At 57.8% G+C, this 23,334-nt stretch overlaps 3 protein-coding genes across 3 annotated transcripts; 2 read left to right on the top strand and 1 right to left on the bottom strand.

Annotated features, from left to right (window-relative positions):
- The first annotated feature begins 632 nt into the window (after nt 1-632).
- CCND3 (cyclin D3) lies at nt 633-14,463 on the top strand. Its single transcript, XM_014872703.2, has 5 exons — nt 633-974; nt 2,121-2,336; nt 8,103-8,262; nt 9,215-9,357; nt 12,474-14,463. The coding sequence occupies exons 1-5, from the start codon at nt 777-779 to the stop codon at nt 12,630-12,632; spliced, it is 876 nt and encodes a 291-aa protein (XP_014728189.1). The 5' UTR covers nt 633-776; the 3' UTR covers nt 12,633-14,463.
- A 712-nt stretch (nt 14,464-15,175) lies between these two features.
- Nucleotides 15,176-18,573, bottom strand: BYSL (bystin like). The gene is made up of 7 exons (XM_088180292.1): nt 18,267-18,573; nt 18,022-18,178; nt 17,392-17,530; nt 17,151-17,284; nt 16,852-17,012; nt 16,604-16,706; nt 15,176-15,892 (listed from the first exon to the last, which is right to left on the bottom strand). The coding sequence occupies exons 1-7, from the start codon at nt 18,538-18,540 to the stop codon at nt 15,544-15,546; spliced, it is 1,317 nt and encodes a 438-aa protein (XP_088036418.1). The 5' UTR covers nt 18,541-18,573; the 3' UTR covers nt 15,176-15,543.
- Nucleotides 18,574-18,593: 20 nt separating this feature from the next.
- Nucleotides 18,594-22,323, top strand: MED20 (mediator complex subunit 20). Its single transcript, XM_014872704.2, has 4 exons — nt 18,594-18,665; nt 19,093-19,244; nt 20,367-20,620; nt 21,275-22,323. Exons 1-4 carry the CDS (start codon nt 18,652-18,654, stop codon nt 21,488-21,490), a joined length of 636 nt encoding a protein of 211 aa, XP_014728190.1. The 5' UTR covers nt 18,594-18,651; the 3' UTR covers nt 21,491-22,323.
- The last annotated feature ends 1,011 nt before the right edge of the window (nt 22,324-23,334 follow it).

The following is a 23,334-nucleotide window of genomic DNA, read 5'->3' as shown; positions in this document are numbered from 1 at the left end:
TTATTGGGCTGACAAAGCTTTATCTCGGCAGCCCCCGCGTTCCTTATCTCCCACCGAGCCGCACCAGGGGGAATTTTGGAAGCCAGCAGGCTCGGCACGGCGCAGCTCCCAACGAACATGGGCACAGCTGATTATTTACACAGCCTTGAAAAAAAAAATGCGCTCAAAAAAAAAAAAAAAATTAAAAAAAAAGGAAAAGAAAAAAAAGAAAAAAGGGGAAAAAAAAGTTATAGGACTCAACACTGAAAAAAAAATTAAAGTGTCAGGGGTTGCCAGACGCCTGGGAGCGGGGAGATGAAGGGGACAGGGCGGAAATGTGCGGTGGGTGGTGGCGGGGGTCGCGCAGTGTCCCCATGTCCCCGTGTCCCTCCCCCCCCCCCCAACATGGCAGCAGCGCGCGCCGCGCCCCACGTGCGCCCGTCCCGCCGGCGCGCCGCTGGCCACGCCCCTTCTGCGGCGCTCGCGCCTCTGATTGGTCAATCCTCGTTGTAACCACGCCCCTCGGCTGCGCCGCCGCCCTGCGATTGGCCGCCACGCGGCGGTGCCGCGCTGCGATTGGCTGCGGAGCGGCGCAGCTCCGCCCCCTCCCTCGGCGCGCGGCGGCGGCGCTCGGGGCCGGGGCGGGAGCGTCGCCAGTTCCCGGCGTCCCGCGGCGGAGCCGGCGGTGGCTGCGGCGCCTCGCTCCGCCCGCTGCTGCTGCTGCTGCTCCTCGTCCTTCCTCCTTCTCCTCCTCATCCTCCTCCTCGTCGTCCCCCGTCCATCCGTGCCCTCGCCCCATGGAGCTGCTGTGCGTGGAGCCCGCGCCCCGCGCTCCCCGCGCCGGGCGGGACCCGCAGCTGCTGGGGGACCGGCGGGTGCTGCAGAACCTGCTGAGCCTGGAGGAGCGCTACAGCCCGCGCGTGTCCTACTTCCAGTGCGTGCAGCGCGACATCCAGCCCTACATGCGGAAGATGTTGGCCTTCTGGATGCTGGAGGTAGCGAAATCCCACCGGGATCCCCCAAAACTCGGGGTACCGGGGACGAAGCAGCGCCGATGGCTCCGGTGTCAAGCGCGGGGGGTGATGCCGGTGGGGATGGAGGCTCTCCGTGAGTTTGGCTGTGCTAAAATTGGGATTTTCCCTTCCCCCGAACCCAAAACCAGGGGGTGAGAGATCCCCGAAACCTCCGGGCAGGGCTCAGCCCCGGGGCTGCGAAGGTGGAAATAATAACGCTGCTATTGACTTCCCTAAAATGGATCTCTGCGGGATGGAGTTCGGGGCGGGGGGGATCTCCTGGTGGGCTCGCAGAGAAGAATCTCAATAAATGAAGATTCTACAGGGCTGGGTCCTGCCTGCCCCCAGCCGGTGCTGCGGGAAACCCTTCCAGAGAAATAATGAATATTTTCATTTTAAAGGATTTTTCCCCCCCCCGCTGTCACTCTGTTCCCTTTGCAAGAAGGGTCGGTAAATAAACTCGCTGTGGAAGCCGCTCCTGTGGAGCCCTAAAGGCAGCGAGGTGACACTGGCGGTTGTCACGACCTGCGTGTCATTGTCCCCATGGCCGGGACAGCCGGGGCTGGCAGCAGCAGCAGGAGGAGGAGGAGGAGGAGGAGGGTGGTGTTTGCTGCAGAATGAGGAGAAACAGCAATATTTTTATGGTTGTGCCGAAAGAAGGAAGTTCAGTGTGACAAGTGTTGTGATGCTGGTGGCAGATAAGAGCACGGGGCTGAAATTTGGAGCTGCTGGACTCTGCTGGTGGCTCAGGGAGGGGACTTTGGGGACTCGCCATTGATTTGGGCGCTGCCGTTGATTCTCCTCGAGTCCCGGGGGTGCTCCAGGTGGAATTGCCAGCCCTGGATCCTTCTCTCCACTCTCCAGCTGGAGCTGCTCCTTTTGCTCCAGCGCTCCCCAGGGCAGGGCTGGCAGCTGGGCACAGCAGAAACGGGGCCAAATCGGGCAAATTCGGATTTATCTGAGCACTCTCTGGAGCTGCAGCTCGGTTCTGCTGCTCCCCACGGGAAGGTGAAGCCTCGGTGCCGAGCCACGGACGCGATCCCTGTGGCTCCTTCCCTGCCAAGTGTGAAACAGCAGCTCTGAACTGCACCGAGCACATCAAAACTTCCTTTTCTCTGCTGTGGCCAGGTGTGTGAGGAGCAGAAGTGTGAGGAGGAGGTTTTCCCGCTGGCCATGAACTACGTGGATCGTTACCTGTCCTCGGTGGCCGTGCACAAGAACCACCTGCAGCTGCTGGGAGCTGTGTGCATGCTGCTGGCCTCCAAGCTGAGGGAAACCATGCCCCTGACCGTGGAGAAGCTCTGCATCTACACCGACAACTCCATCACCCCCCAGGAGCTGCTGGTAACGCCCTGTGCCCCCTCCCCGTGCCCGGATCCTGCCTGGCATCTCCTGATCCCACCCCTCTCCATTCCCCTCCTCCTTGGTGAACGTTTTCCACCCTCCCCATGCTGAGGAGCAGAATTGTCCCCTCCTGTCTTGTGTTTCCTGTGTCACTCCGAGTTGTCACTCCAGTGACATCCCCAAGGCTCCAATGTCTGGGTCAGGCAGTTCTGGTGTCCCCTCCCAGTGCCCAGCTTCTTCCTGGCATCCTCTGATCACACCCCTCCTCCTTGGGGAAGGTTTTTCCATCCTTCAGAATTGGCCTCTCATGGTTGTGGAGGGAGTTTCGTGCGTCACTCTGAGCTGTCACTCTGAGCTGTCACTCCAGTGACATCCCCAGGGCTCCAGGCTCTCCCCTCCCCGTGCCCAGCTCCTGCCTGGCATCTCCTGATCCCACCCCTCTCCATTCCCCTCCTCCTTGGGGAACGTTTTCCACCCTCCCCATGCTGGGGAGCAGAATTGTCCCCTCCTGGTTGTGTTTTCTGTGTCACTCTGGGCTGTCACTGTCACTCCAGTGACATTCCCAAGGCTCCCAGCTCTGGGTCAGGCAGTTCTGGTGTCCCCTCCCCATGCCCAGCTCCTTCCTGGCATCTCCCAAACTCCTCTGCATTCCCCTCCTCCTTGGGGAAGGTTTTTCCATCTTTCAGAATTGGCCTCTCATGGTTGTGGAGGGAGTTTCGTGTGTCACTCTGAGCTGTCACTGTCACTCTGAGCTGTCACTGTCGCTCTGAGCTGTCACTGTCACTCCAGTGACATTCCCAAGGCTCCCAGCTCTGGGTCAGGCAGTTCTGGTGTCCCCTCTCCTTGCCCAGCTCCTTCCTGGCATCTCCCAAACTCCTCTGCATTCCCCTCCTCCTTGGGGAAGGTTTTCCACCCTCCCCATGCTGAGGAGCAGAATTGTCCCCTCCTGGTTGTGTTTTCTGTGTCACTCTGGGCTGTCACTGTCACTCCAGTGACATTCCCAAGGCTCCCAGCTCTGGGTCAGGCAGTTCTGCCTCCCCCCAGCTGCTAAAAGCAGGGAATGGGGGAAATTCTCTTCCACAGCAGCAGCAGAAATGGGATTTTAGGTGCAGAGTGAAGCAGCAGAATGGGTGTGAGGGGTTTCTGAGCTGGGCTGCTCCGGGGTGCTGGGAATGAGTGGAATTCCTGCTCTGCTCCTCCATTTCTCATCCCACACCGGCACAGTTCCGTTCTGAGGCTCTGGAATGTTCGCGGTGGTGTCTGATGAGAGCCCCGAGATCCGAACCTGCGAGCTCAGCCCCAGCCACGAGGGAGGAAATGGGAGAAAACCCCTTTTTTTTTTTTTTTTTTTTTTTTTGGGGCCTCAGGGAGGGAACTGTCACCTCCCCTCGGTGACAGAACACCCCTGGGGACCGGCAGCCTCCGAGAACGTCTCGGGGTTACTCATCACCGAATTTTGGTTTTTTTGGGGTGGGCTGATCTGAGTGTGACCTGTGCCCACCCACAGAACCCCCCAGGTGTGACTCCAGGCCACTTCTGGGAACCTCAGAGCTCTGAGCTCAACCTGGTTTGTCCCAAGGCTGGGGAAAACCCCCTCCCCTCCAAACCCTCTGCCCGGAGTCATTAGCGGGTGATAATTGCACTAATTAGCGCTCACGAGCTGATGAGTGTGCTGAGGGGTGGGAATTCACAGCAAATTCCTTTTTTTTTTTTTTTTTTTTTTTTTTTTTTTTTTCCCCTGGGTGCTGAGTCCTGTCCCCATCCCTGAGGGACATCACAGCCACTCCTGGCGACTCCTGCAGCGCCCAATTGTTGGGGTTTAATTCTGATTTATTTGCTGGTTTTTGGTGAGGATTTGCTGTTCCCAGCTCAGTCCTGAGCAGGTGAGGAGCAGGCAGAGCATCCCTGGAGATCCCCTCTCATTCCCAGGTTAATTCCTGCTCATCTTCCCTGCTCCTTCCTCCTGGCAGCTGGGGATGGAGGAGGAAAACTCTGCTCCTGTTCTGGAATTCTCAGCCTGGAATTCTCCTTCCATCCAGTTTTTCCCCCCCAGGATGAATATGAGAGTCGATATGGATGAAAATGGTTTTATTTTGGGGGTCAAAAGTGCTTTTTTTTTTTTTTTTTTTTTTTTTTTGGCTTTTCCAGGCCAAACTGGATCCTTTTCTTCTTTCCTGATGGGAGTGTGAGCACTCAGCAGAGTTTATTATTCAGGTTTATTCCTGTTTATTATCCGAGGGCTGGACAGAGGAATTGGGAACCAGCCTGGCCCTGAGGGAGATCCCATGGAAAGTCATTTTCCCTGGATTTCCATGGATTCCAACTCTTTTTGGGGCACATCCTGCTCTGATAGAGAAGGAATTGAGGGGATATCCAGGGATCTGAAGGATTCCCCCTGGCTGAGGGACCTGAGGGAGTTAAATGTGAATTACAACACCCCGGAGCTGCTGCTTCCCCCTGTGTGCTCATCCCCTGCTCTTTCCCAACCCCCTGCAGGAGAGCAGGGCCAGGGGAGCTTCTCCAGCAGCCCCTGGACAATGGAGCATCCTGGCCTCCCCTCCGTGGCCCGGGGCCATCCCAGCAGGAAGCTGGCTCACATTCCCGGGGGCTTTGCTTCCTCCTCCTCCTCCTCCTCCTCCTCCTCCTCGGGATGCTTGGCAGCAGCTCAGCCCTTCAGAAAGGACACAGAAGCTCGCTGGAGTTATTCTGGGGGAGAAGGAAATGATGCAAGGAGGGGATTTGTCCATTCGGAGGAAGTTGGATTTCCGTCCAGGCAGTTCTCTTCACCCACCTTGCTTTTTTTTAAAAAAAATTGAATTCTTTATTTCTCTTTTTTTTTTTTTTTTTAATATTTATAAAGATTTTTCTGGCCTGGGTGAGAAGGGGTTCAGCTGCTCAGAGCTTGGGGAGAGAGCTGGAAATCATCTCCATCCTCCTGCTTTGGCTTGGAAATCTTCAGCCTCAGTTTTGCCAAGGGCCAGGAATTCCCTGGGAAAAACCAAGGAGCCTCCAGGGAGACGATGGAGGAGCAGCAGGGGGGAGTGAAAATCAGAAAACAGCAGCTGAGGGTGCAGGGATGTTCCCAGAATTTAATGGGAATTAATTCCCGTGGCTCAGGTGTGTCACCTGTCCCTTCACACCCTCAACTCTGCTCAGGCCGTGGCAATCCGGATTTTTCTCGGATTTTTCCATCCTCAGGTGGATTTTGGAGCTGTCATCGACCTCAGAGTGTCCCCAAGTGTGTGACAGCAGCAAGGACAGTCCCAGCTGCAGGGACCAGAGCCCAAAATCTGCTCCCAGGCGGGGTCACACTGTCACTGTCACATCCCAGGTGGAGCCAGACATTCCCTGCCCTTGTCCCAGCTCTGGCTGAACCTGCTGGAAATTTTTTTGGCAGCACCAGGACTGTGCTCACCTGAGCAAAGCAGGGAAGGCTCTGGGAATTTGAGGAATTTTGCTTTTCCTGCCATTTTTTTTTTTTTTTTTTTTTTTTTTCCCTCTGGGATACAGCCAGGAGCGATCACAACTTCCAGAGGGGGATGCTCACACCCTGCTGTGACTCCCAGCCCCACAGAGCCCTGCCCTGGGGGGGATTTGCTGCATTCCCAGCTCTGGGATGGGCAGGGAAGGGTTTTGTTCCTCAGGAGACACAAAGGGACATTCCCCACCTTCCTCCTCAGCTCTCCTCCCCGGGCTGGCTCCAGGAAATTCCAGGAAAGGGAAATTTGATCATCAGCTGGCCCAGGCCTGGCCCGGTTTTTGTTGTGCTCCTTTCATGGATCCAGAGTGGATCCAGAGTGGATCTGGGTCAGCAGGAGAGGGGCAAGGATGGGGCAGCTTTTGGCTGCCCTGAGCTGTGTCCTGTGCCTTGGGGACAGTCCCTGGGCTTGGGGACAGTGGCACCGCCAGGTCAGGGCTGGATTGTGAGGAACCAGAGCTTGTCCTGGGCCAGGATCCATCCCTGGGTCTGCAGCAGCTCCTTGGGACAAAATCCCGGGTTGTGTCACAGCCCCGAGGGTGGCACTGCCCCTGGGGGGATAAAAACCCAGAGCTGGGAGATTCCCTTGGATTCAGGGATTTGGGATTTTCTGGGTGGGGAGGGAGCTCCAGGCCCTTCCCAAAAACCTGGACCAGCCTTCCCAACCCCCTGGAGCCTCCCAGGTGAGGCAGAGGTGGGGACAGAGCTGTCCCCTGTGTGTCCCACTCAGGACATCCCACACCCATCTCCAATCCCTCCCTCAAACCACTTGGGCATCCTCAGCCTCTTCTCCAAAGCTCCTTTTTTTGCTTTTATCCCACAGCTTGGCTTTAAAAATCTCCAAATCCTGGCGGGCTGGGCATCATCCCATGTGGGAGGAGGGAGGCAGGGATGGGTTCCTGGGGGGAAAAGTGGAGGCTGGGAAGTGGCAGCTTGGGCCCAGGGTGGGGGTTTGGGGCAGGTTGGGCAACGCTGCTGGTTTGAGCAACTCGGGGAGGGTTTGTTGTGTAAGGGGGAAGGGGGTAACAACAAAAAAAAAAAAAAAAAAAAAGGGGAAAGTGAAGATCTGAGCTTAGGAAAAAATGTCACTTCCTCAAATTCTGGAGCTTTGGCAGAGCTGAGTGGAATCCTGAATTTTGGGGGGAAAGGAGATTGGTGCTGGTCCTGAACTGGGGACACCTGACCCAAAACCCAGCTCTGGGCCCTCAGCTTCAGCTCCTGGGGGGTTTCCCTTTGCCAGCAGGGTCACTGTCCCCTGTCCTGCCACTGTCACCCCCCGCTCCAGGGACCTGGGGACACCCTCAGGCCTTTCTGAGCCCCCCACCCCGATCTGACCCCCCGGGTGAGGGGAAAGGGGCTGCAGAAATCATCGTGGCTGGGATTTGGGGGAATTGGGAGCTGCAGAGAGAAGGGGAAGGGAAGGGAACGATGCTGGCAGGACACAGCTCAGCTGTGTCACCCCCAGAGGTGACAGCAGTGACAGCTCCACGTGTGTGGCCCCCAGTTGGGTTCAGCTGCTGCTCCAGCCTTGCCAGAGCTGGGATTTGAGGGCAGGGATCCCAGATTTCCTGGGGGCTCTCCTTGTGTTCACCTTGGCACTGCCTGAGCCTGGCACCTGCTGGGGGATGGCTCTGCCAAGGGTTGTCCCTGTCCCTGGCAGAGCCAGGAGGGGCTCAGGGGGTCCTGGAGCTCAGGGGGGCTCCCAGCCTGGACCATCTGCTCCCAGCCTGGCTGGCTCCTGGAGATCCCAGAAATCCCTGCTGGCTTTTTGGAGGGAGCACCTGGGAAGCCCCAGAGGGTGCTGGGGATGCTCTGAGCACACCTGGAGCCTTTCCTGGTGGAGAAAAGGGGAATTTCCTGCCCAAAAAAAAAAAAAAAAGCATTCCCAGCCTGGGAATTCCCTCCTGCCTTGGGGTTTGTGGTGCAGTCACAGCTCCCAGAGGCAGCTCTGGCCCAGGATTGTCCTGGGAGCCTGGACGTCAGCCTGGGAGTGGGGAAGGGATTGAGGATGGTGTCCCTGCTGTGGATTTCCCTCTGTCCCTGCTGTGGATTTCCCTCTGTCCCTGCTGTGGATTTCCCTCCCTGGGCTCTCACAGCACCTTGCAAAGTGAGGAGTGTCCAGGACTAATCCCTGGAAAGAAGAATCCACATTTTTTTGCTTCCTCCTCCAAGCAGCCCAGGGCTGGAATTGTGCCACAACCACAGAGTGGCGACAACCCCTGTGCCCTTCCCGGTGCTGGAAGCCTCCTGAGCCATCCCATAACGTCCTGTCCTTTGTCCCCCTGCAGCACTGGGAGCTGCTGGTGCTGGAGAAGCTCAAGTGGGACCTGGTGTCGGTGATTGCCAACGATTTCCTGCCTCACATCCTGCACCGGCTGCCCCTGCCCAGCGACAAGGTGGAGCTGGTGAAGAAACACGCCCAGACCTTCATCGCCCTCTGTGCCACAGGTGGGTGCTGGGCTGGGCCCGGGGCTGCTGGGACCCCTGGGATGGGCCCCCCACTTCTGCTCTGTTGCCTTGGCTGCAGTCTTGAGATGTGCAGGGTGGGGTGGAGGAAACGAAGTCAGGCGCTCTCTGTGTTCTGGTCTTGAAGTTTTGCAGTTTGTTTCGTAGGGTGTGGGTTTATATGAGGCCCTGCTGGGAACTGCAGCCACAGCTCAGAGCAGGGTGGAAAAAGGGATAGAGAGAAAGTAAAAGAAGAGAGCTCAGGAAAGTAAGAACGAAGAGAGTAAGAGCATAAGAGAGAGATTTTTCCCCTTTACAATACAATAAATCTTCTTCTACGTTGAATATTTTAATTTCCACTAACCAATCTAATACAAGATACAAATTCTCGAACATTTGCATGCAACCTATAGGAATCACTATATCACCGTGTTTCACTGCTTTTTTTTATTTTTAAATTTTATCTGGGACCCTTCCTGCCATGCCTAGGGAGGATGTCTGTTTGTTTTTTGGTATTGGCAGCATCCAACATTATCTAACCAAAGGAGCCTTCAGGCATTCAGTTGCTTTCAGCCACACAGTCAAAAATTGCTCTCATTTATATTTCACTTATATTTTCCATATTCTCCAAGTCTTTTGCTAGGCACTGGTATTGCTCAGGTTTCCCAAATTCATCCTTCCCAACAGTGGGGTGATGCTCCTGGGGGCTCTCGGATGCCAGGAGGGCAGGGCTGTGTGTGCCATCCTCTTGCTGTGCCTGTGGGAAGGTGCCCAGGGCTGAATCCCAACTTTTCTCATCCTCTCCCTCAACCTTTGGAGCCAGGACTTCTCCTGAAGCGCTCAGCCTGTTCCGTGCTCCTCCATGCCGGTTTCTCCCGAGCTGCACAGGGAAAACCCCGTTCCCAAACCCCACTAACGGCTCCTTCCCCCTCCCCTGTGCCTGTGCCGGCTGCAGATTACACGTTTGTCATGTACCCGCCGTCCATGGTGGCCACGGGCAGCATCGGGGCAGCCGTGCACGGCCTGAGCCTGCCGGGGAGCGCCTGCGGTGGAGAGGCCATCACCGAGCTGCTGGCCGGGATCACGGGCACCGACGTGGTGAGTGGGCACGGGGCTGGCACCGGGCACGGGGCAGCTGCTGGGACCCTCCTCCTCCTCCTCACAGGAGTTTTCCATGGAGGGTGGGACAGCTGGCTGGGGAGGGTGTGGAGTCTTCGCCTCTGGAGATGTTCCAGACTCACCTGGATGTGTCCCTGTGTCACCTGCTGCAGGTGACCCTGGCCCAGGGGGTGAGGGAGAGGCTGGGATGGACTGGGTGTGATCAGGGAGAGGCTGGGAATGGTCAGGGAGAGACTGGGATGGACTGGGCATGGTCAGGGAGAGACTGGGATAGACTGGGGGTGGTCAGGGGGAGACTGGGAATGGTCAGGGAGAGACTGGGATGGACAGAATGGGACGGATTGGTCATTGGTATGGACAGATTGGTCATTGGGATGGACAGACTGGGATGGACAGATTGGTCACTGGGATGGACAGACTGGGATGGACAGATTGGTCACTGGGATGGACTGGTCACTGGGATGGACAGACTGGTCACTGGGATGGACAGACTGGTCACTGGGATGGACTGGTCACTGGGATGGACAGACTGGTCACTGGGATGGACTGGTCACTGGGATGGACAGACTGGTCACTGGGATGGACAGACTGGTCACTGGGATGGACAGACTGGTCACTGGGATGGACAGACTGGTCACTGGGATGGACAGACTGGTCACTGGGATGGACAGACTGGTCACTGGGATGGACAGACTGGTCACTGGGATGGACTGGCCGTGCTGCTGGCCAGCCCAGGGATGCAGGCTCAGGGATGGATTCCAGAGGGCCCTTCCAGCCCCAGCTCCTGTGGGATTCTGTGGAACTGTGCAGTTCAAACGGTGCTGCCCTGCTCTGAGGAGAGCCGAGGGCTGTGGGATGATCCCAAACCCAGCCCGGGGCAGGGCAGGGTGTGCCCGGAGCCTTTGAAATGCCACACAAAGGGCAGGATCTGTTCCCTGCCCGGGCAGGTGTTGGCAGGATCGTGTTCTCCGGCTGGGATGGGGACAGGGACACCTCGGGCTCAGCATCTGCTCCCCTCAGTGTCCGGTTGCAGGTGCCCTGGCTGGGGGGGAGGAAAGGGGGGTTGGGACATGAAACCTTCCAGGTTTGGGGACATCAGCGTGGGGGGGTTCTCCCGCCCCTCCACTGCCCTTGGAGGGGGGACAGGGATCCTGTGGGGCTCTCCAGGTCACTCCAGTCTGGAGCTTTTCCTCTCCCCTTTGATCTGCTCCCGTGCCAGGACCTGGAGCAGGCCTGGGGGTGGCTGCCACGAGGCTTTGTCCGGGCTCCTCCCGAGCTGTTCGTGCAGATGGAATTTTTTTGTTCTCTGGAGCCTTTTTAAAGAGAGAATCAGTGCAGCCACCTGCTCCCAACCTGCTCGGGGAGGTCGGGGCTGTGCAGGGAACAGGTGGGAAGCAGGGAGGGTTCTGTGGAGGGAGAGGAGCTGAAATGGAGCCCAGCACCCTCCTGTCCCTTCTTGTCCCCTCCTGTCCCTCCCCAGCATCTGCTGTGCCCCCTGCCCAGGTGTGGGGTGCCTCACACACAGCTCCAGCCCAGCCAGGACCGTGGCAGCTCCTCCTGGGATGTGTCCACAGAAATTTGGGCTCCTGGGAGAGCTCCTGGGCTCAGCCTCCTCCATCTGTGGTGCTGCTGCTTCTCCCGGAGTGTGGCCCTGCAGTGTCCCCAGGCTGTGACTCAGTTTCCCCTCTGGAGGAGCCATCCCCTTCCTGCAGGGCTGGGAATGCAGGGCTGGGAGTGCAGGGCTGGGAATGCAGGGCTGGGAATGCAGGGCTGGGAATGCAGGGCTGGGAATGCAGGGCTGGGAGTGCAGGGCTGGGAATGCAGGGCTGGGAGTGCAGGGATGGGAATGCAGGGATGGGAATACAGGGCTGGGAGTGCAGGGCTGGGAATGCAGGGCTGGGAGTGCAGGGATGGGAGTGCAGGGGTGATGCTGCAGGGCTGGGCCAGCTCCATGGCCAGTGGGAGCCTGGCTGGGGGTGGCCAGGCTGGCTTTGGCATCTTGGCCAGAATTGCTGGTGGTGGGGATGGAGAGGCTGGGATGGACTGGACAGGGTGATGGCCAACCCAGGGATGATGCTGGACAGCTGGGGATGGTGATGAAGATGAGGATGGTGATGAAGAGCCCAGGGATCTGCTGGGGGATGGTGATGGACAATCCCTGTGCAGGTGTCCGTGGTGACAATCCCTGTGCAGGTGTCCGTGGTGCTCAGGGCTGGGCAGTGCTGGGGCAGGACGAGGCTTTGCTGACGGGAAGCCGGGGAAGGGGAGCTGGGGAAGGGGAGCTGGCTGTTGCTATTTTCGCTCGCCACATCCTCTGTCAGTTTCTAAGAACCGCTGGCGGATTCCTGGTAAGAGATTTCGGGGTGTGACAAAGTCCCGTGAGGTGCAAACTGTCACCGGGCTGGGCTGTGCCCGGGGGTGTCCGAGTGGGAGTTTCCTCCCCTGCTTACAGCTCGTGGGGGAAAAACCAGAGCGGGGTTTGCATTCAGGACATTGATGCCCCTGCACCTTCCTGTGCGTGTCCCCCAGCTCTGGGTCCCCTGGGGGGTGTCACAGAGGGGACAGGAGGGTGAAAACCTTGTGAGCAGCTCGGTGGCCACAGCGTCGTTGTCTCAGTGTGGATGGGAGGTGCTGTAGGGTGGATTTTGGGTCTCAGGGGCACCCAGCACAATTCCTGTGCCCAGCTCTGCTGCAGGAGCACCCTGAGCTCTGGGAAAGCTGGGCTGGAGGGCCTGGGGAGCTGGAGGGGGGTGGATCCATGTTCCAAGGACAGCCAAAGTTTCGGGATCTGGGAAGTTTGGCCAGTGCCCTGCCCTTGCCACGCTGCTGAAGCCACGCCCTGGCTCCCTCCAGGACTTCGGGAAGCTCTGCTGGACACAACATTCCTGCAGAATGGGGTCAGCAGGGAGGTGGGAGGAGGACAACCAGAGTGTGGGGTTTTGCCTGGGGAGGGACAAGCTGATGGAGAAAATCTCCTTTTCCCTGCATGCTCCGGGGGTCAGAGGTGCAGCCCAGCAGCTGCTCTGAGCTTTTCCCCGAGCTCCCAGCCCTGAGCAGTACGGGTCTGATGGCTCCTGTGTTTTTCCCCGTTCCAGGACTGCCTGAAGGCCTGTCAGGAGCAGATTGAGGCAGCTTTAGCCGAGAGCCTGAAGCAGGCATCCCAATCCCAGCAGGAATTCAGCGCCAAGGCGGCGGCGTACGGGGGCAGCCAACCCACGAGCACCCCCACGGATGTCACCGACGTCAACCTGTGACCAAGGGCCCTTCCCCAGAGCTCCAGCCCCTCCCTGGACACCCCCCCCAGCTCGCTGCATCCCCCCCTGCCCACCCAGCACCTCCAGGCTGGGAATGTGGAGTGGGATCCACGCTTGGAGCTGCTGCAGGTGGCCAGGGGGGAGTGACCGAGGTGGTGCCAGGGCACAGGAATGCAGGGCACGGGGAGCAGGAGCCTGGATGAATTTGGGATTGTCGCTCTCTTTGTGTTCCCTGGCTCTCTGGGGTGTTCATGGTGACTTCCAGCCCCGTGAGGGACAGAACCATGGAGAGCCAGCCCTGCAGGACCCGAATCCTCGGCACCCCAACCCTGCAGGACCCGAATCCTCATCACCCCAACCCTGCAGGACCCGAATCCTCATCACCCCAACCCTGCAGGACCCGAATCCTCATCACCCCCAGCCCTGCAGGACCCGAATCCTCATCACCCCAACCCTGCAGGACCCGAATCCTCGGCACCCCAACCCTGCAGGACCCGAATCCTCATCACCCCAACCCTGCAGGACCCGAATCCTCATCACCCCCAGCCCTGCAGGACCCGAATCCTCATCACCCCCAACCCTGCAGGACCCGAATCCTCATCACCCCCAACCCTGCAGGACCCGAATCCTCATCACCCCCAACCCTGCAGGACCCGAATCCTCATCACCCCCAGCCCTGCAGGGCCACGGGGCTCGTGGAGCAGCTGCTTGGTGGCCCCTCGGTCCCCATTGCTTCGTGCCACATTCCCACAGCTCCAGGGGAAGTTGTGCAGCTGCTTCTGCTTGAAGAGGACCCGGGGGCTTTGTTTGTTTTTGCTGTTGGATGTGGGATTTTGGGGATGTGCTCCCCGGCCGTGCCTTGGGAGGAGTTCAGGGTCGGGCGCCGTCCCCTCGGCTTTTCTGAGCTGCTTAATTTATTGTTCACTGCTGGGAAACGGGGAGGGAGGAGAGCTGGCGTTCCTCGGGGTGGGGCCTGGATGCTGCTCTCCTCTCCTTTCCCAAAAAAAGTGCCTTCCCCCCTTTCACCCCTTCCCTGGCTCCCTGAGCAGTGGGAGACTCTCCTTGGAGGCTGGTTGGTCCTTTGGTAGCTTAGGCATCAAGAGTAGGATTTAAGGAAAACCTTTGAATGTGCTGCTATGGTCTGGGATGCATCTCCACTCTTCCAGGGCAGGGATTTCGGATCACGCTCAGCAGGGGGCTGTGTTCACCCGAGCTGCCTCCCGAGAGGGTGGAAAACTTTGCTGCGCACTTGAGTTGGAAAAGCAATTACTGCATTTTTTTTGTATTGTTGTTGTTGATCCTGTTAGGGTTTTTTTTATAAAAATTGTTGTAAAACAGGGAAAAAAAAATAATGCTGCTTTTCTATGAGAAAAACCATTACAGAGTGGAATTAACCAGGAGAAGCCAGAGATTCCACAGGGATGGGAGGCTGCTGCTGCTGCTTGGGGACTTCTGGACATGTGGCTGTTGTCCTCCCGTAGGGGGAATATGGAAAAAAAAAGAGGTAGAAATCTTCCTTTTTGGATGCCACCAGCCACACAAAAATCTGGCGGAAAAAGGTGGGGCTGCTGCTCCTCCCTGAGGCTGCCTGGTCCGGAAACCCCCGGAGCCGCTGCCTCCTGCGAGCAGGAGGGCTGGGACAGAGCCTGGCTGTGCAAAAGGAAATGTGTTTCCCCTTTTTTATATATATATATATATAAAACTATATCTATATAAATGAGTTTTTAATTTAAGAGTAAACTGGTTTGGTGTTCACTCGCACGAGTCCCGCTGCTGGGAGAGCCAGAGAACCCCGTGATGTTGCAATAAAATATTTTAAACAAAAATTAAACAGCAGGCTCAAGGGTTTCCCTGCGCCGTTCCCAGGGCGGGGCTCGGATCTTTCCCTGGTGCTGGGGCTCCCTTGGGAGTTCCAGCCCTGCTTTTCCCAGGATGGAAGGGGGAGAGGGCAGGCAGGACCCTGAGGGACACCTGGGGCAGCTCAGGGATGGTGATGGAGCCGAACCCCTCCCTGCAGGTGAGCAGAGGCAGCACCTTCTTCCCAGCAGGTGATGGGCACTGGAGCAGCTCAGGTGGTGGCAGGAGAGTGCCAGGGGTGCTCCGTGCCAGCCCAGGCTCCCTCCTGTGCTCATTTGGCTGCTTTAAAAGATAAAATCAGCGGTGATGGCAAAGGCTGAGGTGTGGGGACCCAGCTCCTGCCACGGGAGGTGACAACGGGAGGCAGCTGCCCTTGGCACAGCTCAGGGTGCAGCAGGGGCTCCTCTCCGTGGCCCAAAGCTGCAAGGCACACACCTGGCAGTGACAGTGCCAGCAGGGCCCAGGGAAGTGCAGCCTCCTGGAAAAGTCCCCCCTGGGTTCTCCAGCAGAGGTGGAACTTGGGCAGAGGGCCAGGAGCAGGCCAGGCTGGTGGCCTCGTGGCCAGGTGAGGATGGTGGCTCTGTGGGCTTCAGGAAGTAAACCCTGGGGGGCTTTGAGTGGGAAAATCCCTGGGCAAGCGGGTGGGGACAGGGACAGGCTGGGACCACGCCAGTGAGACCCAGCCCTGACACAGCTCTGGTTTTATTTCCAAGTACAGGAACAAACCAAAGATTCCCAGTGCTGGTGGCACTGGGCTCCTGGCTGGGACAGGGGCTGCCCTGTCCCCTGACAGCAGCACAGGGCTCACACCCAGCTCTGTGGGCACAGTCTGTTCCCAGGGACTGCTCGGAGCAGCAGGATCCAGGATGGATGCTCCTGAGCCAGGATGGATGCTCCTGATCCAGAAAGGACCCTCCTGATGCAGGAAAGATGCTCCTGAGCCAGGATGGATGTTCCTGATCCAAGGTGGATGTTCCTCATCCAAGGTGGATGCTCCTGATCCAGTCCCAGCTGCACCCAGGGGCAGGCCAGGCTCCATCCAGCCTTTCCCTGCTCATTCCATGGCCACTGCCTGCTCCCCTTCCACGTCCCTCGTCTTGGAGTTCATGAGCTCCCGGCGGATCTCGGGTGAGATCTGGGGGTGGCTGTGGAACTTGAGCAGCTCCAGCAGAGCCTCCTTCTGCTCCGAGGACAGATCCTCCTTGTAGCGCTGGGCCAGGGCCAGGAAGCTCTGGTGCCACAGCACGGGCAGGAGCCGCTGGTCCGTGCGGAAGGCCAGGAAATGGAAGACCAGGGCGTCGAGCACACGGAAGGGCAGCGCGTATTTCTTGTCGATGAGCAGGCGCAGGAAGATGCTGTTGGCACCGCTGTACTGCATCTCAGCCAGCTTCAACAGTGCTGCACTGCGGGGTGGGCGGGACACGTCAGGGGACGGGGACACTCCAGGGGACAGGGACACGGGGACGGGACACGTCAGGGGACAGGGACATGGGAGAGGTGAGGGTCAGGGGACAGGGACAGAGGGACACAGGAGAGGTGAGGGTCAGGGGACAGGGACACAGGGATGGGGACACGACAGGGGACAGGGACATGGAGAGGTGAGAGATCAGGGGACAGGGACATGGGGACACAGAGGTGGGGGGGTCAGGGGACAGAGACATGGAGACAGGAGAGGTGAGGGATGAGGGGACAGGGACACAGGAGGAGATGAGGGGTCAGGGGTGAAGGCCATGGGGACACAGAGGTGAGGAGACAGGGCCACGGGGACACAGGAGGGGTGAGGGGTCAGGGACATGGGGACACAGGAGAGGTGAGGGGACAAAGTAATGGGCTACAAGAACAGAGGGTGAGGGGTTGGGGGGACCAGGCCAGAGCCCTGGGGACTGAAGAATGGGCATGGGGGGGTGGGGGCAGGCTGAAGCCAGAGTGACCAAGGAGAGGCCACAGGGGTCAGGGGTCAGCCCTGGACTGGAGCCATGGAGCACCAGGCACTCAGGCACAAAGCTGAGCTGAGTGACCCCTCACCACCTCTGAGAGGCTCAGGGATGGATCCAAGGCACTTCCCAGGGTCCCTGGAGGAGCAGCTCCCCCCCTCCAGCCCCTCAGGGCCTCACCTGGAGTGCAGGACAGGGATGGAGCACTTGCTGAGGATGCTGCCGATGATGATGGCCTCCCTGAGCGTGCACGTGCCGGACTCACAGAGCGGGATGAGGATCCCTGGGAATGGGGACAGTCAGGCACCGACCACCTTCACCCACAGCACAACCCTGCGGGCTCAGCCCCTTCTCCCTGAGCCCAGGAGGGTCCCTGGCATGGATCAGCCCCTCAGGGAGCCAGCCAAGCCCCAGAGCAGAGCCCTTACCCTTGAACCAGGCTGCTGGTTTGAACAGAGCCTTCTTCAGAGCCATGTACAGGTGGAAGTTGAGCCGCTTGTACTCGGCGATGTCGTCCCGGATCCGTGGCAGCAGCACCAGGTTGTAGAACCGCTGGGCCATCCTCTCCTTCAGGTTGGAGGAAAATATCCTGGGAACAGCAAAGCGTGAAGGGATGTATGAGGAAAAGAGGCCAAACACGGGGAGGTTGGTGTTTTGTAAATCTGACTCTGGTTATGGGGGGAAAAAAAAAGCCAAAAATCCCAGAAGGTCCGTGAGGTGACCTTACCTGGTGGCCTGGTACATGGCAGCAGCTGTCCAGGTCTCCGGCTCAGTGATGTAGAGGATCTGCTCCCAGTTGGACAAGGCAGGAATGATTTTAAACGCCTTGGGGAGCTTCCCACTCCTGTACTTGGACAGCACCTTCAAAGACAGGGACACAGCCATGACTGGGGGCAGTGACAGCAGGGACAGCAGCGCGTTGTCCCCTCCCTCAGCACCTCAGGTGGGTTCAGCTGCTCTGGCCTCACCTCCCTGACACCTCTGTAGACCTCCAGGACACGGGGGTCGAGCTGGGGCATGGGGCAGCCCGAGAGCTCCGACAGCGCCGTCTCCACCTCCGTCTGCTTCTCGGTGATCTTCTCCATGATGATATCGGCCAGGGTGCGCCTGGGGCCGGCACGGGACAGGGTCAGCGGGGGACAGGGGAGGGCTGGCAGGGGACAGCAGGGGAGAGCCAGGGGCGAGCAAGGGAGGGGGGTGAGTTGGGGTCTGTGCAGGACTGACACGGGACCAGGAGGAGAATCGGGGATCGCAGGGGGATGCAGGTGAGCTGGGGGCTGACGTGGGATAAGGATTGAGTCAGGGGCTGAGACAGGACGAGGGGTGACTCGGGGGTCGCACGGGGCTAACACCGGACAGGGCAGAGTCGAGGTCGGTGCAGGGAGCAGCCCCAGCCCCCGGTGCAGCCCCTTCCCCCGGAGCAGCCCCAGCCCCCGGTGCAGCCCCTTCCCCCGGTGCAGCCCCTTCCCCCGGTGCAGCCCCAGCCCCCGGAGCAGCCCCGGCCCCCGGTGCAGCCCCTTCCCCCGGAGCAGCCCCGGCCCCCGGTGCAGCCCCAGCCCCCGGTGCAGCCCCAGCCCCCGGAGCAGCCCCCTCCTCACCTCAGCGGCGGGTTCTTATTCATGAACATCTCGATGGCTTTCTCATCCTCGGGGTCCACCTCCACCTCCCCGCCGTAGTCCCCGCTCCGTCCCGCGGCCGCCGCCGCCTTCTCCAGCGAGGGCCACTCCTCATCATCCTCCGAGTCCGAACCGGGACCTGCGGGGAGCGCCGCTGGCTCAGCCCGGCTGAGCCGAGCGCACCCTCGGGGGTCCCGCATGGTAGCCAGGGGCTACCGGGGGCTCACCGAGAACCGCGCAGCGCTGCCGGGGAGCTGCGGGCGCTCCGGGGCCGTGCTCGGCCTCCAGCTCCTCCTGCTGCCGCCGAGCCTGCTCCAGGATGCGCCGGGACAGCCGCGCGTCCACGAACTCGTCCCCTCCGCCATCCCCGCCCCGCTCCTCCGCCCCGCCGGGGTCCCCGCGCCTCGCCCGCGCCCGCGGGGCCGCGTCCTGCAGGATCTGCTCGGCCAAGGGCAGCGCCGGGGCCGCGCCCGAGCCCCGCGCCCGCCGGGCCTTGGGCATCGCGGCGGAACCGGGGGGACACGCGTGCGATCTGTCCCCGCCTCTTCCGGGCCGGCTCCGCCTCTTCCCGGGGCCGCCGGTCCCGCCCGTTCCGGTGGTGGCAGCGGCACCATGGGGGTCACCTGGTGAGCGCGGGGGGCTCCGGGACGGGCTCCGGGACGGGCTCCGGGGTGGGGGGGGAGAGCACTGGGATAGACTCCTAGAATGGGGAGTTCCACTGGAATGGGCTCCTGGAATGGGGGGGCTCCACTGGGAAGGGCTCCTGGAATGGGAGGGCGGACCCGGAAAGGGCTCTTGGAATGGCGAGGACACCGGGATAGACTCCTGGAATGGGGGGTGGCACCGGCTGGGGCAGCCCCGGGCACACGGGGATGTTCTCCGGATGGAGGGTGCGGAGCAGCCCCGGGGACACGGCCGGTGGTGATGTCGGTGTCCCGGCGGGGGTGTCGGTGTCCCGGCGGTGATGTGTGTCGGTGTCCCGGCGGGGGTGTCGGTGTCCCGGCGGCGGTGTCGGTGTCCCGGCGGGTCCGTGAGCGCCGCTCCGTGTCACAGCGTGTCGCAGGTGCCGGTGGCCGAGGGCAAGAGCGTGCAGCAGACGGTGGAGCTGCTGGCGCGGCGGCTGGAGGCGCTGGGCGCGGACAAGCAGGGCACGTTCGGCGTGGACTGCGAGACCTATCACACCGCGGCCGCCCTGGGAACACAGGGTCAGCAACGGGGACAGCCCCTCTCCAAGCTCCTCTTTCCCTTTTCCTTCCTGTCCTTTTCCTCCTTTTTCTTTTCTCCCTGCTTTCCTTCTCCTCCTCACCTGACCTGGAGGTGTTGAGGAGGTGCCTGGATCTGATTCTGGTTCATGGGGTTACAGTGGCAGTGCTGGGCTGAGGCTTGGAGTGGCTGATCTCGATCTCTTCCAACTTTCCTTAGTCTGTGATTCTGCAATTCCTTCTTCCCTGTCTCCTTTTCCCTTTCCCCTCTTCCCCTCCTTTTTTCCCTTTCCTTTTCCCTTCTCCCTCCTCCTCCTGGATCCCCACATCCCTTCCAGGCACTGATGATCACATCAGTTCACCACTGAGCCCACCCAGCCCCAGCTCTGCTCAGCTGTTGTTCCCATCTAGACCCTTTGGAATATTCCAGAGCAGCTTCCTCCTGCTTTTTTGGCAGCTGGAACTTGGAGGAGAGACTGAGCCCAGCTCCCTCCGTGCCCGTGGGCTCCTGGGCTTCTCCTTTCACCTCACCCCGAGCCATGCTGATGTTTTATCCTGAGGATTTCTTTTTCCCTGTACATCTCTGTGGTTACTGTGCTGCAGAGAGAGAGAAAGGACAATAACATACACGGAGCTCTTTAGGGAAAAAAGGCCAATTTATTGTACAGACAGCCCGGATTTAAAGTGTGTTAGTGCAGCCAGGACAGGACAGGAGCTCATTGGACAATTGGGAAAAACATCCTTGGGACAGCACCTCAGGATGTGTCCCACGGGACAGACACCAGGTGTTAATGTTGGTGATGAATTCCACTCTGTTTGTCACCGTGTTCTCACCCTGGGAGACTCCTCCCTAACTGAAGCTGCAGTCAGCTTGTCAGCCTGGGAATGGAGCTGAGAGCCAGGAGAAATCCAGGCCTGGAAAGAATTCCCAAGCTGGAATTCCCCAGCTCTGTGAATGTGTGTGTCCACAAATCTCCATAAGGAAACCCAAGTTATTCCCTGAATGGATACCACAATAAACGTGTGAGAATCTGGAGTTAAAGCGAGGAGGGCAGAGGCAGGAAGAGGAGCTGCTTTAAGGCAGGAATGTTGGTTTTCCCACATTGTCCCCCGCTGTCACTGCAGGGCAGACAGGGAAGCTCATGTACGTCATGCACAACTCCGAGTACCCCCTGAGCTGCTTCGCCCTCTTCGAGAACGGGCCCTGCCTCGTGGCTGACGCCAACTTTGACACCCTCATGGTCAAGCTCAAGGGCTTCTTCCAGAACGCCAAGGCCAACAAGATCGAGAGCCGTGGCACCCGCTACCAGTACTGCGACTTCCTGGTCAAACTGGGCACGGTCACCATGGGCCCCAGCGCCAGGGGCATTTCCGTGGAGGTGAGAGCCCACTCAGGAGGGTGGGGAAATCATGGATGGGCACAGGGGTGTATCCGTAGAGGTGAGAGCCCTCTGAGGAGGGTGGGGAATGCATGGATGGGCAGGGAAATTCAGTGGGAGAAGCTGGAGAAGGGAGGTTTAGGGATGATCTAACTGAGGGTGTGTGAAGTGAGCCGACAGGGAAGGTGGAGGGAGATGATTTGTTTAAAAGGGCCAGGAAAAGTGGGAATGGTTTCACACTGCCAGAGGGCAGGGATAGATGGGATATTGGGATGAAATCTTCCCTGTGAGCATGGGAAGGCCCTGGAATAGATTCCCAGAGAAGCTGTGGCTGCCCCTGGATCCCTGGGAGTGTCCAAGGCCAGGCTGGAGCAGCCTGGGACAGAGGAAGGTGTTCCTGAGCTTTAAGGTCCCTTTCCCAAACCATTCCATGACTCTGTAATTCCCTGTCCTGTCTGTGGCTCAGTGTTGCTGGTGGAGCGGGCAGGTTTAGATCTCCTCTCCCAAAGTTTAATCCAGGCAGGTACTCCAGGGCTGTGGGATGTGTTCCCAGCTGGAATTCTGGCCCTACCAGCAGCTCCAGAGCTCTGGGATGTATCCTAGGTGGAATACTGTCCTTCCTGGCAGCTCCAGGATTATGGGATGTGTTCCCAGGTGGAATACTGCCCCTGTGTGATCCCCAACGACTGCTGGAACCTGCTGATGGAGTTCATGCAGAGCTTCATGGGCAGCCACACTCCCGGGATCCCGTCGGTGTTCGGCTCCAAGCACGACAGCACCTACAGCCCCGGGGACACCATGGTGCAGTACATGGAGCTCTTCAACAAGATCCGCAAGCAGCAGCAGGTGCCCGTGGCTGGCATCAGGTGAAGAGAATCCCCTGGAGCTCCTGGACTGCATCAGGAATCTCTCCAAAGTGTGCCACAGAAGGCAGCACCAGCCTTTTTATTTTCCTTCTTGAGTTTTCCCATTTCGAAGTTTTCCAGTGTCCAGGGTGTCCTGCAGTTTGGGATTATTGCATCAGGTGAAGTTTCCTGGACTGCATCAGGAATCTCTCCAAAGTGTGACACAGAAGGCAGCACCAGGCTTTTTATTTTTCCTTCTTGATCTTTCCCATTTCAAAGTTTTCTGGTGTCTTGGGTGTCCTGCACAGTTTGGGATTATTGCATCAGGTGAAGAGAATTCCTGGAGCTCCTGGACTGCATCAAGAATTCCTCCAAACTGTGGCATAAGCAGCAGCCTGAGCCTTTTTATTTTCCTTCTTGATCTTTCCCATTTCAAAGTTTTCTGGTGTCCTGTGTGTCCTGTACAGTTTGGAATTATTGCATCAGGTGAAGTTTTCTGGACTGTATCAGGAATTCCTCCCAAGTGTGGCACAGGCAGCACCAGACTTTTTATTTTTCTTTCTTGATCTTTCCCGTTTCAAAATTTTCTGGTACCCTGGGTGTCCTGCACGGTTTGGGATTATTGGGATCCATGGTTTTGTGGTTCTTTGGACAGTTTTTCCTGCAGGAATCGCTGTTTTATCCACAGGGAAAAGAGAAATTCCAGCCAAAAGCAAAGGCAGAGCTGCTGTGACTACAGACAGCTACAGGAGGAATCTCTTAAATTTCTATTTTTTTTATAGCCACGTTGGTGTTTTGCTGTATTCCATCCCAATAAAACGCTGGATTTTGGGAGGAGGAGTTGTCCCTGCACGGTGAGGGTTGTGCTGGTTTGTGGTGTTTATTTACAGAATTGCTTCAAAAGCTTTATGCCCCCAAAGCAAACATTTCCCTGTGGAAAAAAAAAAAAATCCAGGAATTCTCACATTTTCCTGTTCTTACCTTGCCTTCATCCTCTGTAGCTGATGGAAATGTCAAAATCTGCCTCTCAATGAAGGCTCTGGAGAAATTAAAAAAAAAAAAAAGCAAACCTGGCAGGAACTTTGTCAGGCACTGAGAGAATTCCAGCTACTTTATCCCATTGTTTTTAAGGCAGGTAATAAATATCCTGTCCCTGCACACCATTTGAGGAATCCTGATGGCTTCAGATTCAATGGAATAAGGAAGGATTTGGGCAACAAGAGCCAAAAATTTATTGTAAGACATAATGATATCACTTCAATATATTTTTTCCTTCCTATTTCTGGGAAGGCACCAGCATTCCAGAAAAAATATTGTTGGTTCCTTGCCCATACAAGTCTGAAGAGCAAAGAAAACAGAATTTTTTTTTTTTCTGAAGCAAGAAGGAAAAAAGCAGCTGATTTGTGGCTTGATTTTCTGGCTGAGAACTGTTTTGGTTTTTTTTTTAAATATGATTCTTTTGTGATATGATTATTTTAAATATGATTCAATATGATTATTGTTTATACCTGCAAACCTAATTAACTGTTAAGAGTGCTCAGAGCTCTTAGTTGTGAGCATTTAATAAATTTAATCAGCACAGGGTCCAGAAAGAGGTGGTTCATGAGCCATAAGGAATGGCACAATGTCCCCTAAGTGTGGTAGAAATTCCAAAACGCTGAATATACTGAATTTTTTGCAGCTCTTAGCCTCAAGTTGATGACTTGTGTGGGATCGTTCAGTGGTGAAAATTCACTGTGGTTCCACGTAGTTAAAGTGGGAAAATTTGGGGAAACTAACTAGGATTTGTAGGGATTGTTATCCCTGTCCTGTTTCCTATTACAAACCTTAAGGTTAAAAAAAAAAAAAACAAAAAAAAAAAACCCTCTT

The sequence above is a fragment of the Sturnus vulgaris genome, chromosome 29 (genome assembly GCF_052056855.1).
Source record: "Sturnus vulgaris isolate bStuVul1 chromosome 29, bStuVul1.hap1, whole genome shotgun sequence".
NCBI classification, from domain to species: Eukaryota; Metazoa; Chordata; class Aves; order Passeriformes; family Sturnidae; genus Sturnus; species Sturnus vulgaris.
The sequence above is the reverse complement of the archived record's forward strand: the minus strand, read 5'-3'. Positions and strand labels throughout refer to the sequence as shown.

What these genes read in the sequence shown, in the direction of transcription:
- CCND3 (XM_014872703.2), top strand. Translation starts at nt 777, where the DNA reads ATGGAGCTGCTGTGCGTGGAGCCCGCGCCCCGCGCTCCCCGCGCCGGG. An exon ending in CATCGCCCTCTGTGCCACAG is followed by an intron (nt 8,263 to 9,214) that starts GTGGGTGCTGGG and finishes TGCCGGCTGCAG; the next exon opens with ATTACACGTTTGTCATGTAC. An exon ending in GGATCACGGGCACCGACGTG is followed by an intron (nt 9,358 to 12,473) that starts GTGAGTGGGCAC and finishes TCCCCGTTCCAG; the next exon opens with GACTGCCTGAAGGCCTGTCA.
- MED20 (XM_014872704.2), top strand. An exon ending in GGCCGCCCTGGGAACACAGG is followed by an intron (nt 19,245 to 20,366) that starts GTCAGCAACGGG and finishes CTGTCACTGCAG; the next exon opens with GGCAGACAGGGAAGCTCATG. An exon ending in CCAGGGGCATTTCCGTGGAG is followed by an intron (nt 20,621 to 21,274) that starts GTGAGAGCCCAC and finishes ATGTGTTCCCAG; the next exon opens with GTGGAATACTGCCCCTGTGT.
- BYSL (XM_088180292.1), bottom strand. Translation starts at nt 18,540, where the DNA reads ATGCCCAAGGCCCGGCGGGCGCGGGGCTCGGGCGCGGCCCCGGCGCTG. An exon ending in GCAGCGCTGCGCGGTTCTCG is followed by an intron (nt 18,179 to 18,266) that starts GTGAGCCCCCGG and finishes CGCTCCCCGCAG; the next exon opens with GTCCCGGTTCGGACTCGGAG. An exon ending in ACCAGCAGCCTGGTTCAAGG is followed by an intron (nt 16,707 to 16,851) that starts GTAAGGGCTCTG and finishes CCCCATTCCCAG; the next exon opens with GGATCCTCATCCCGCTCTGT.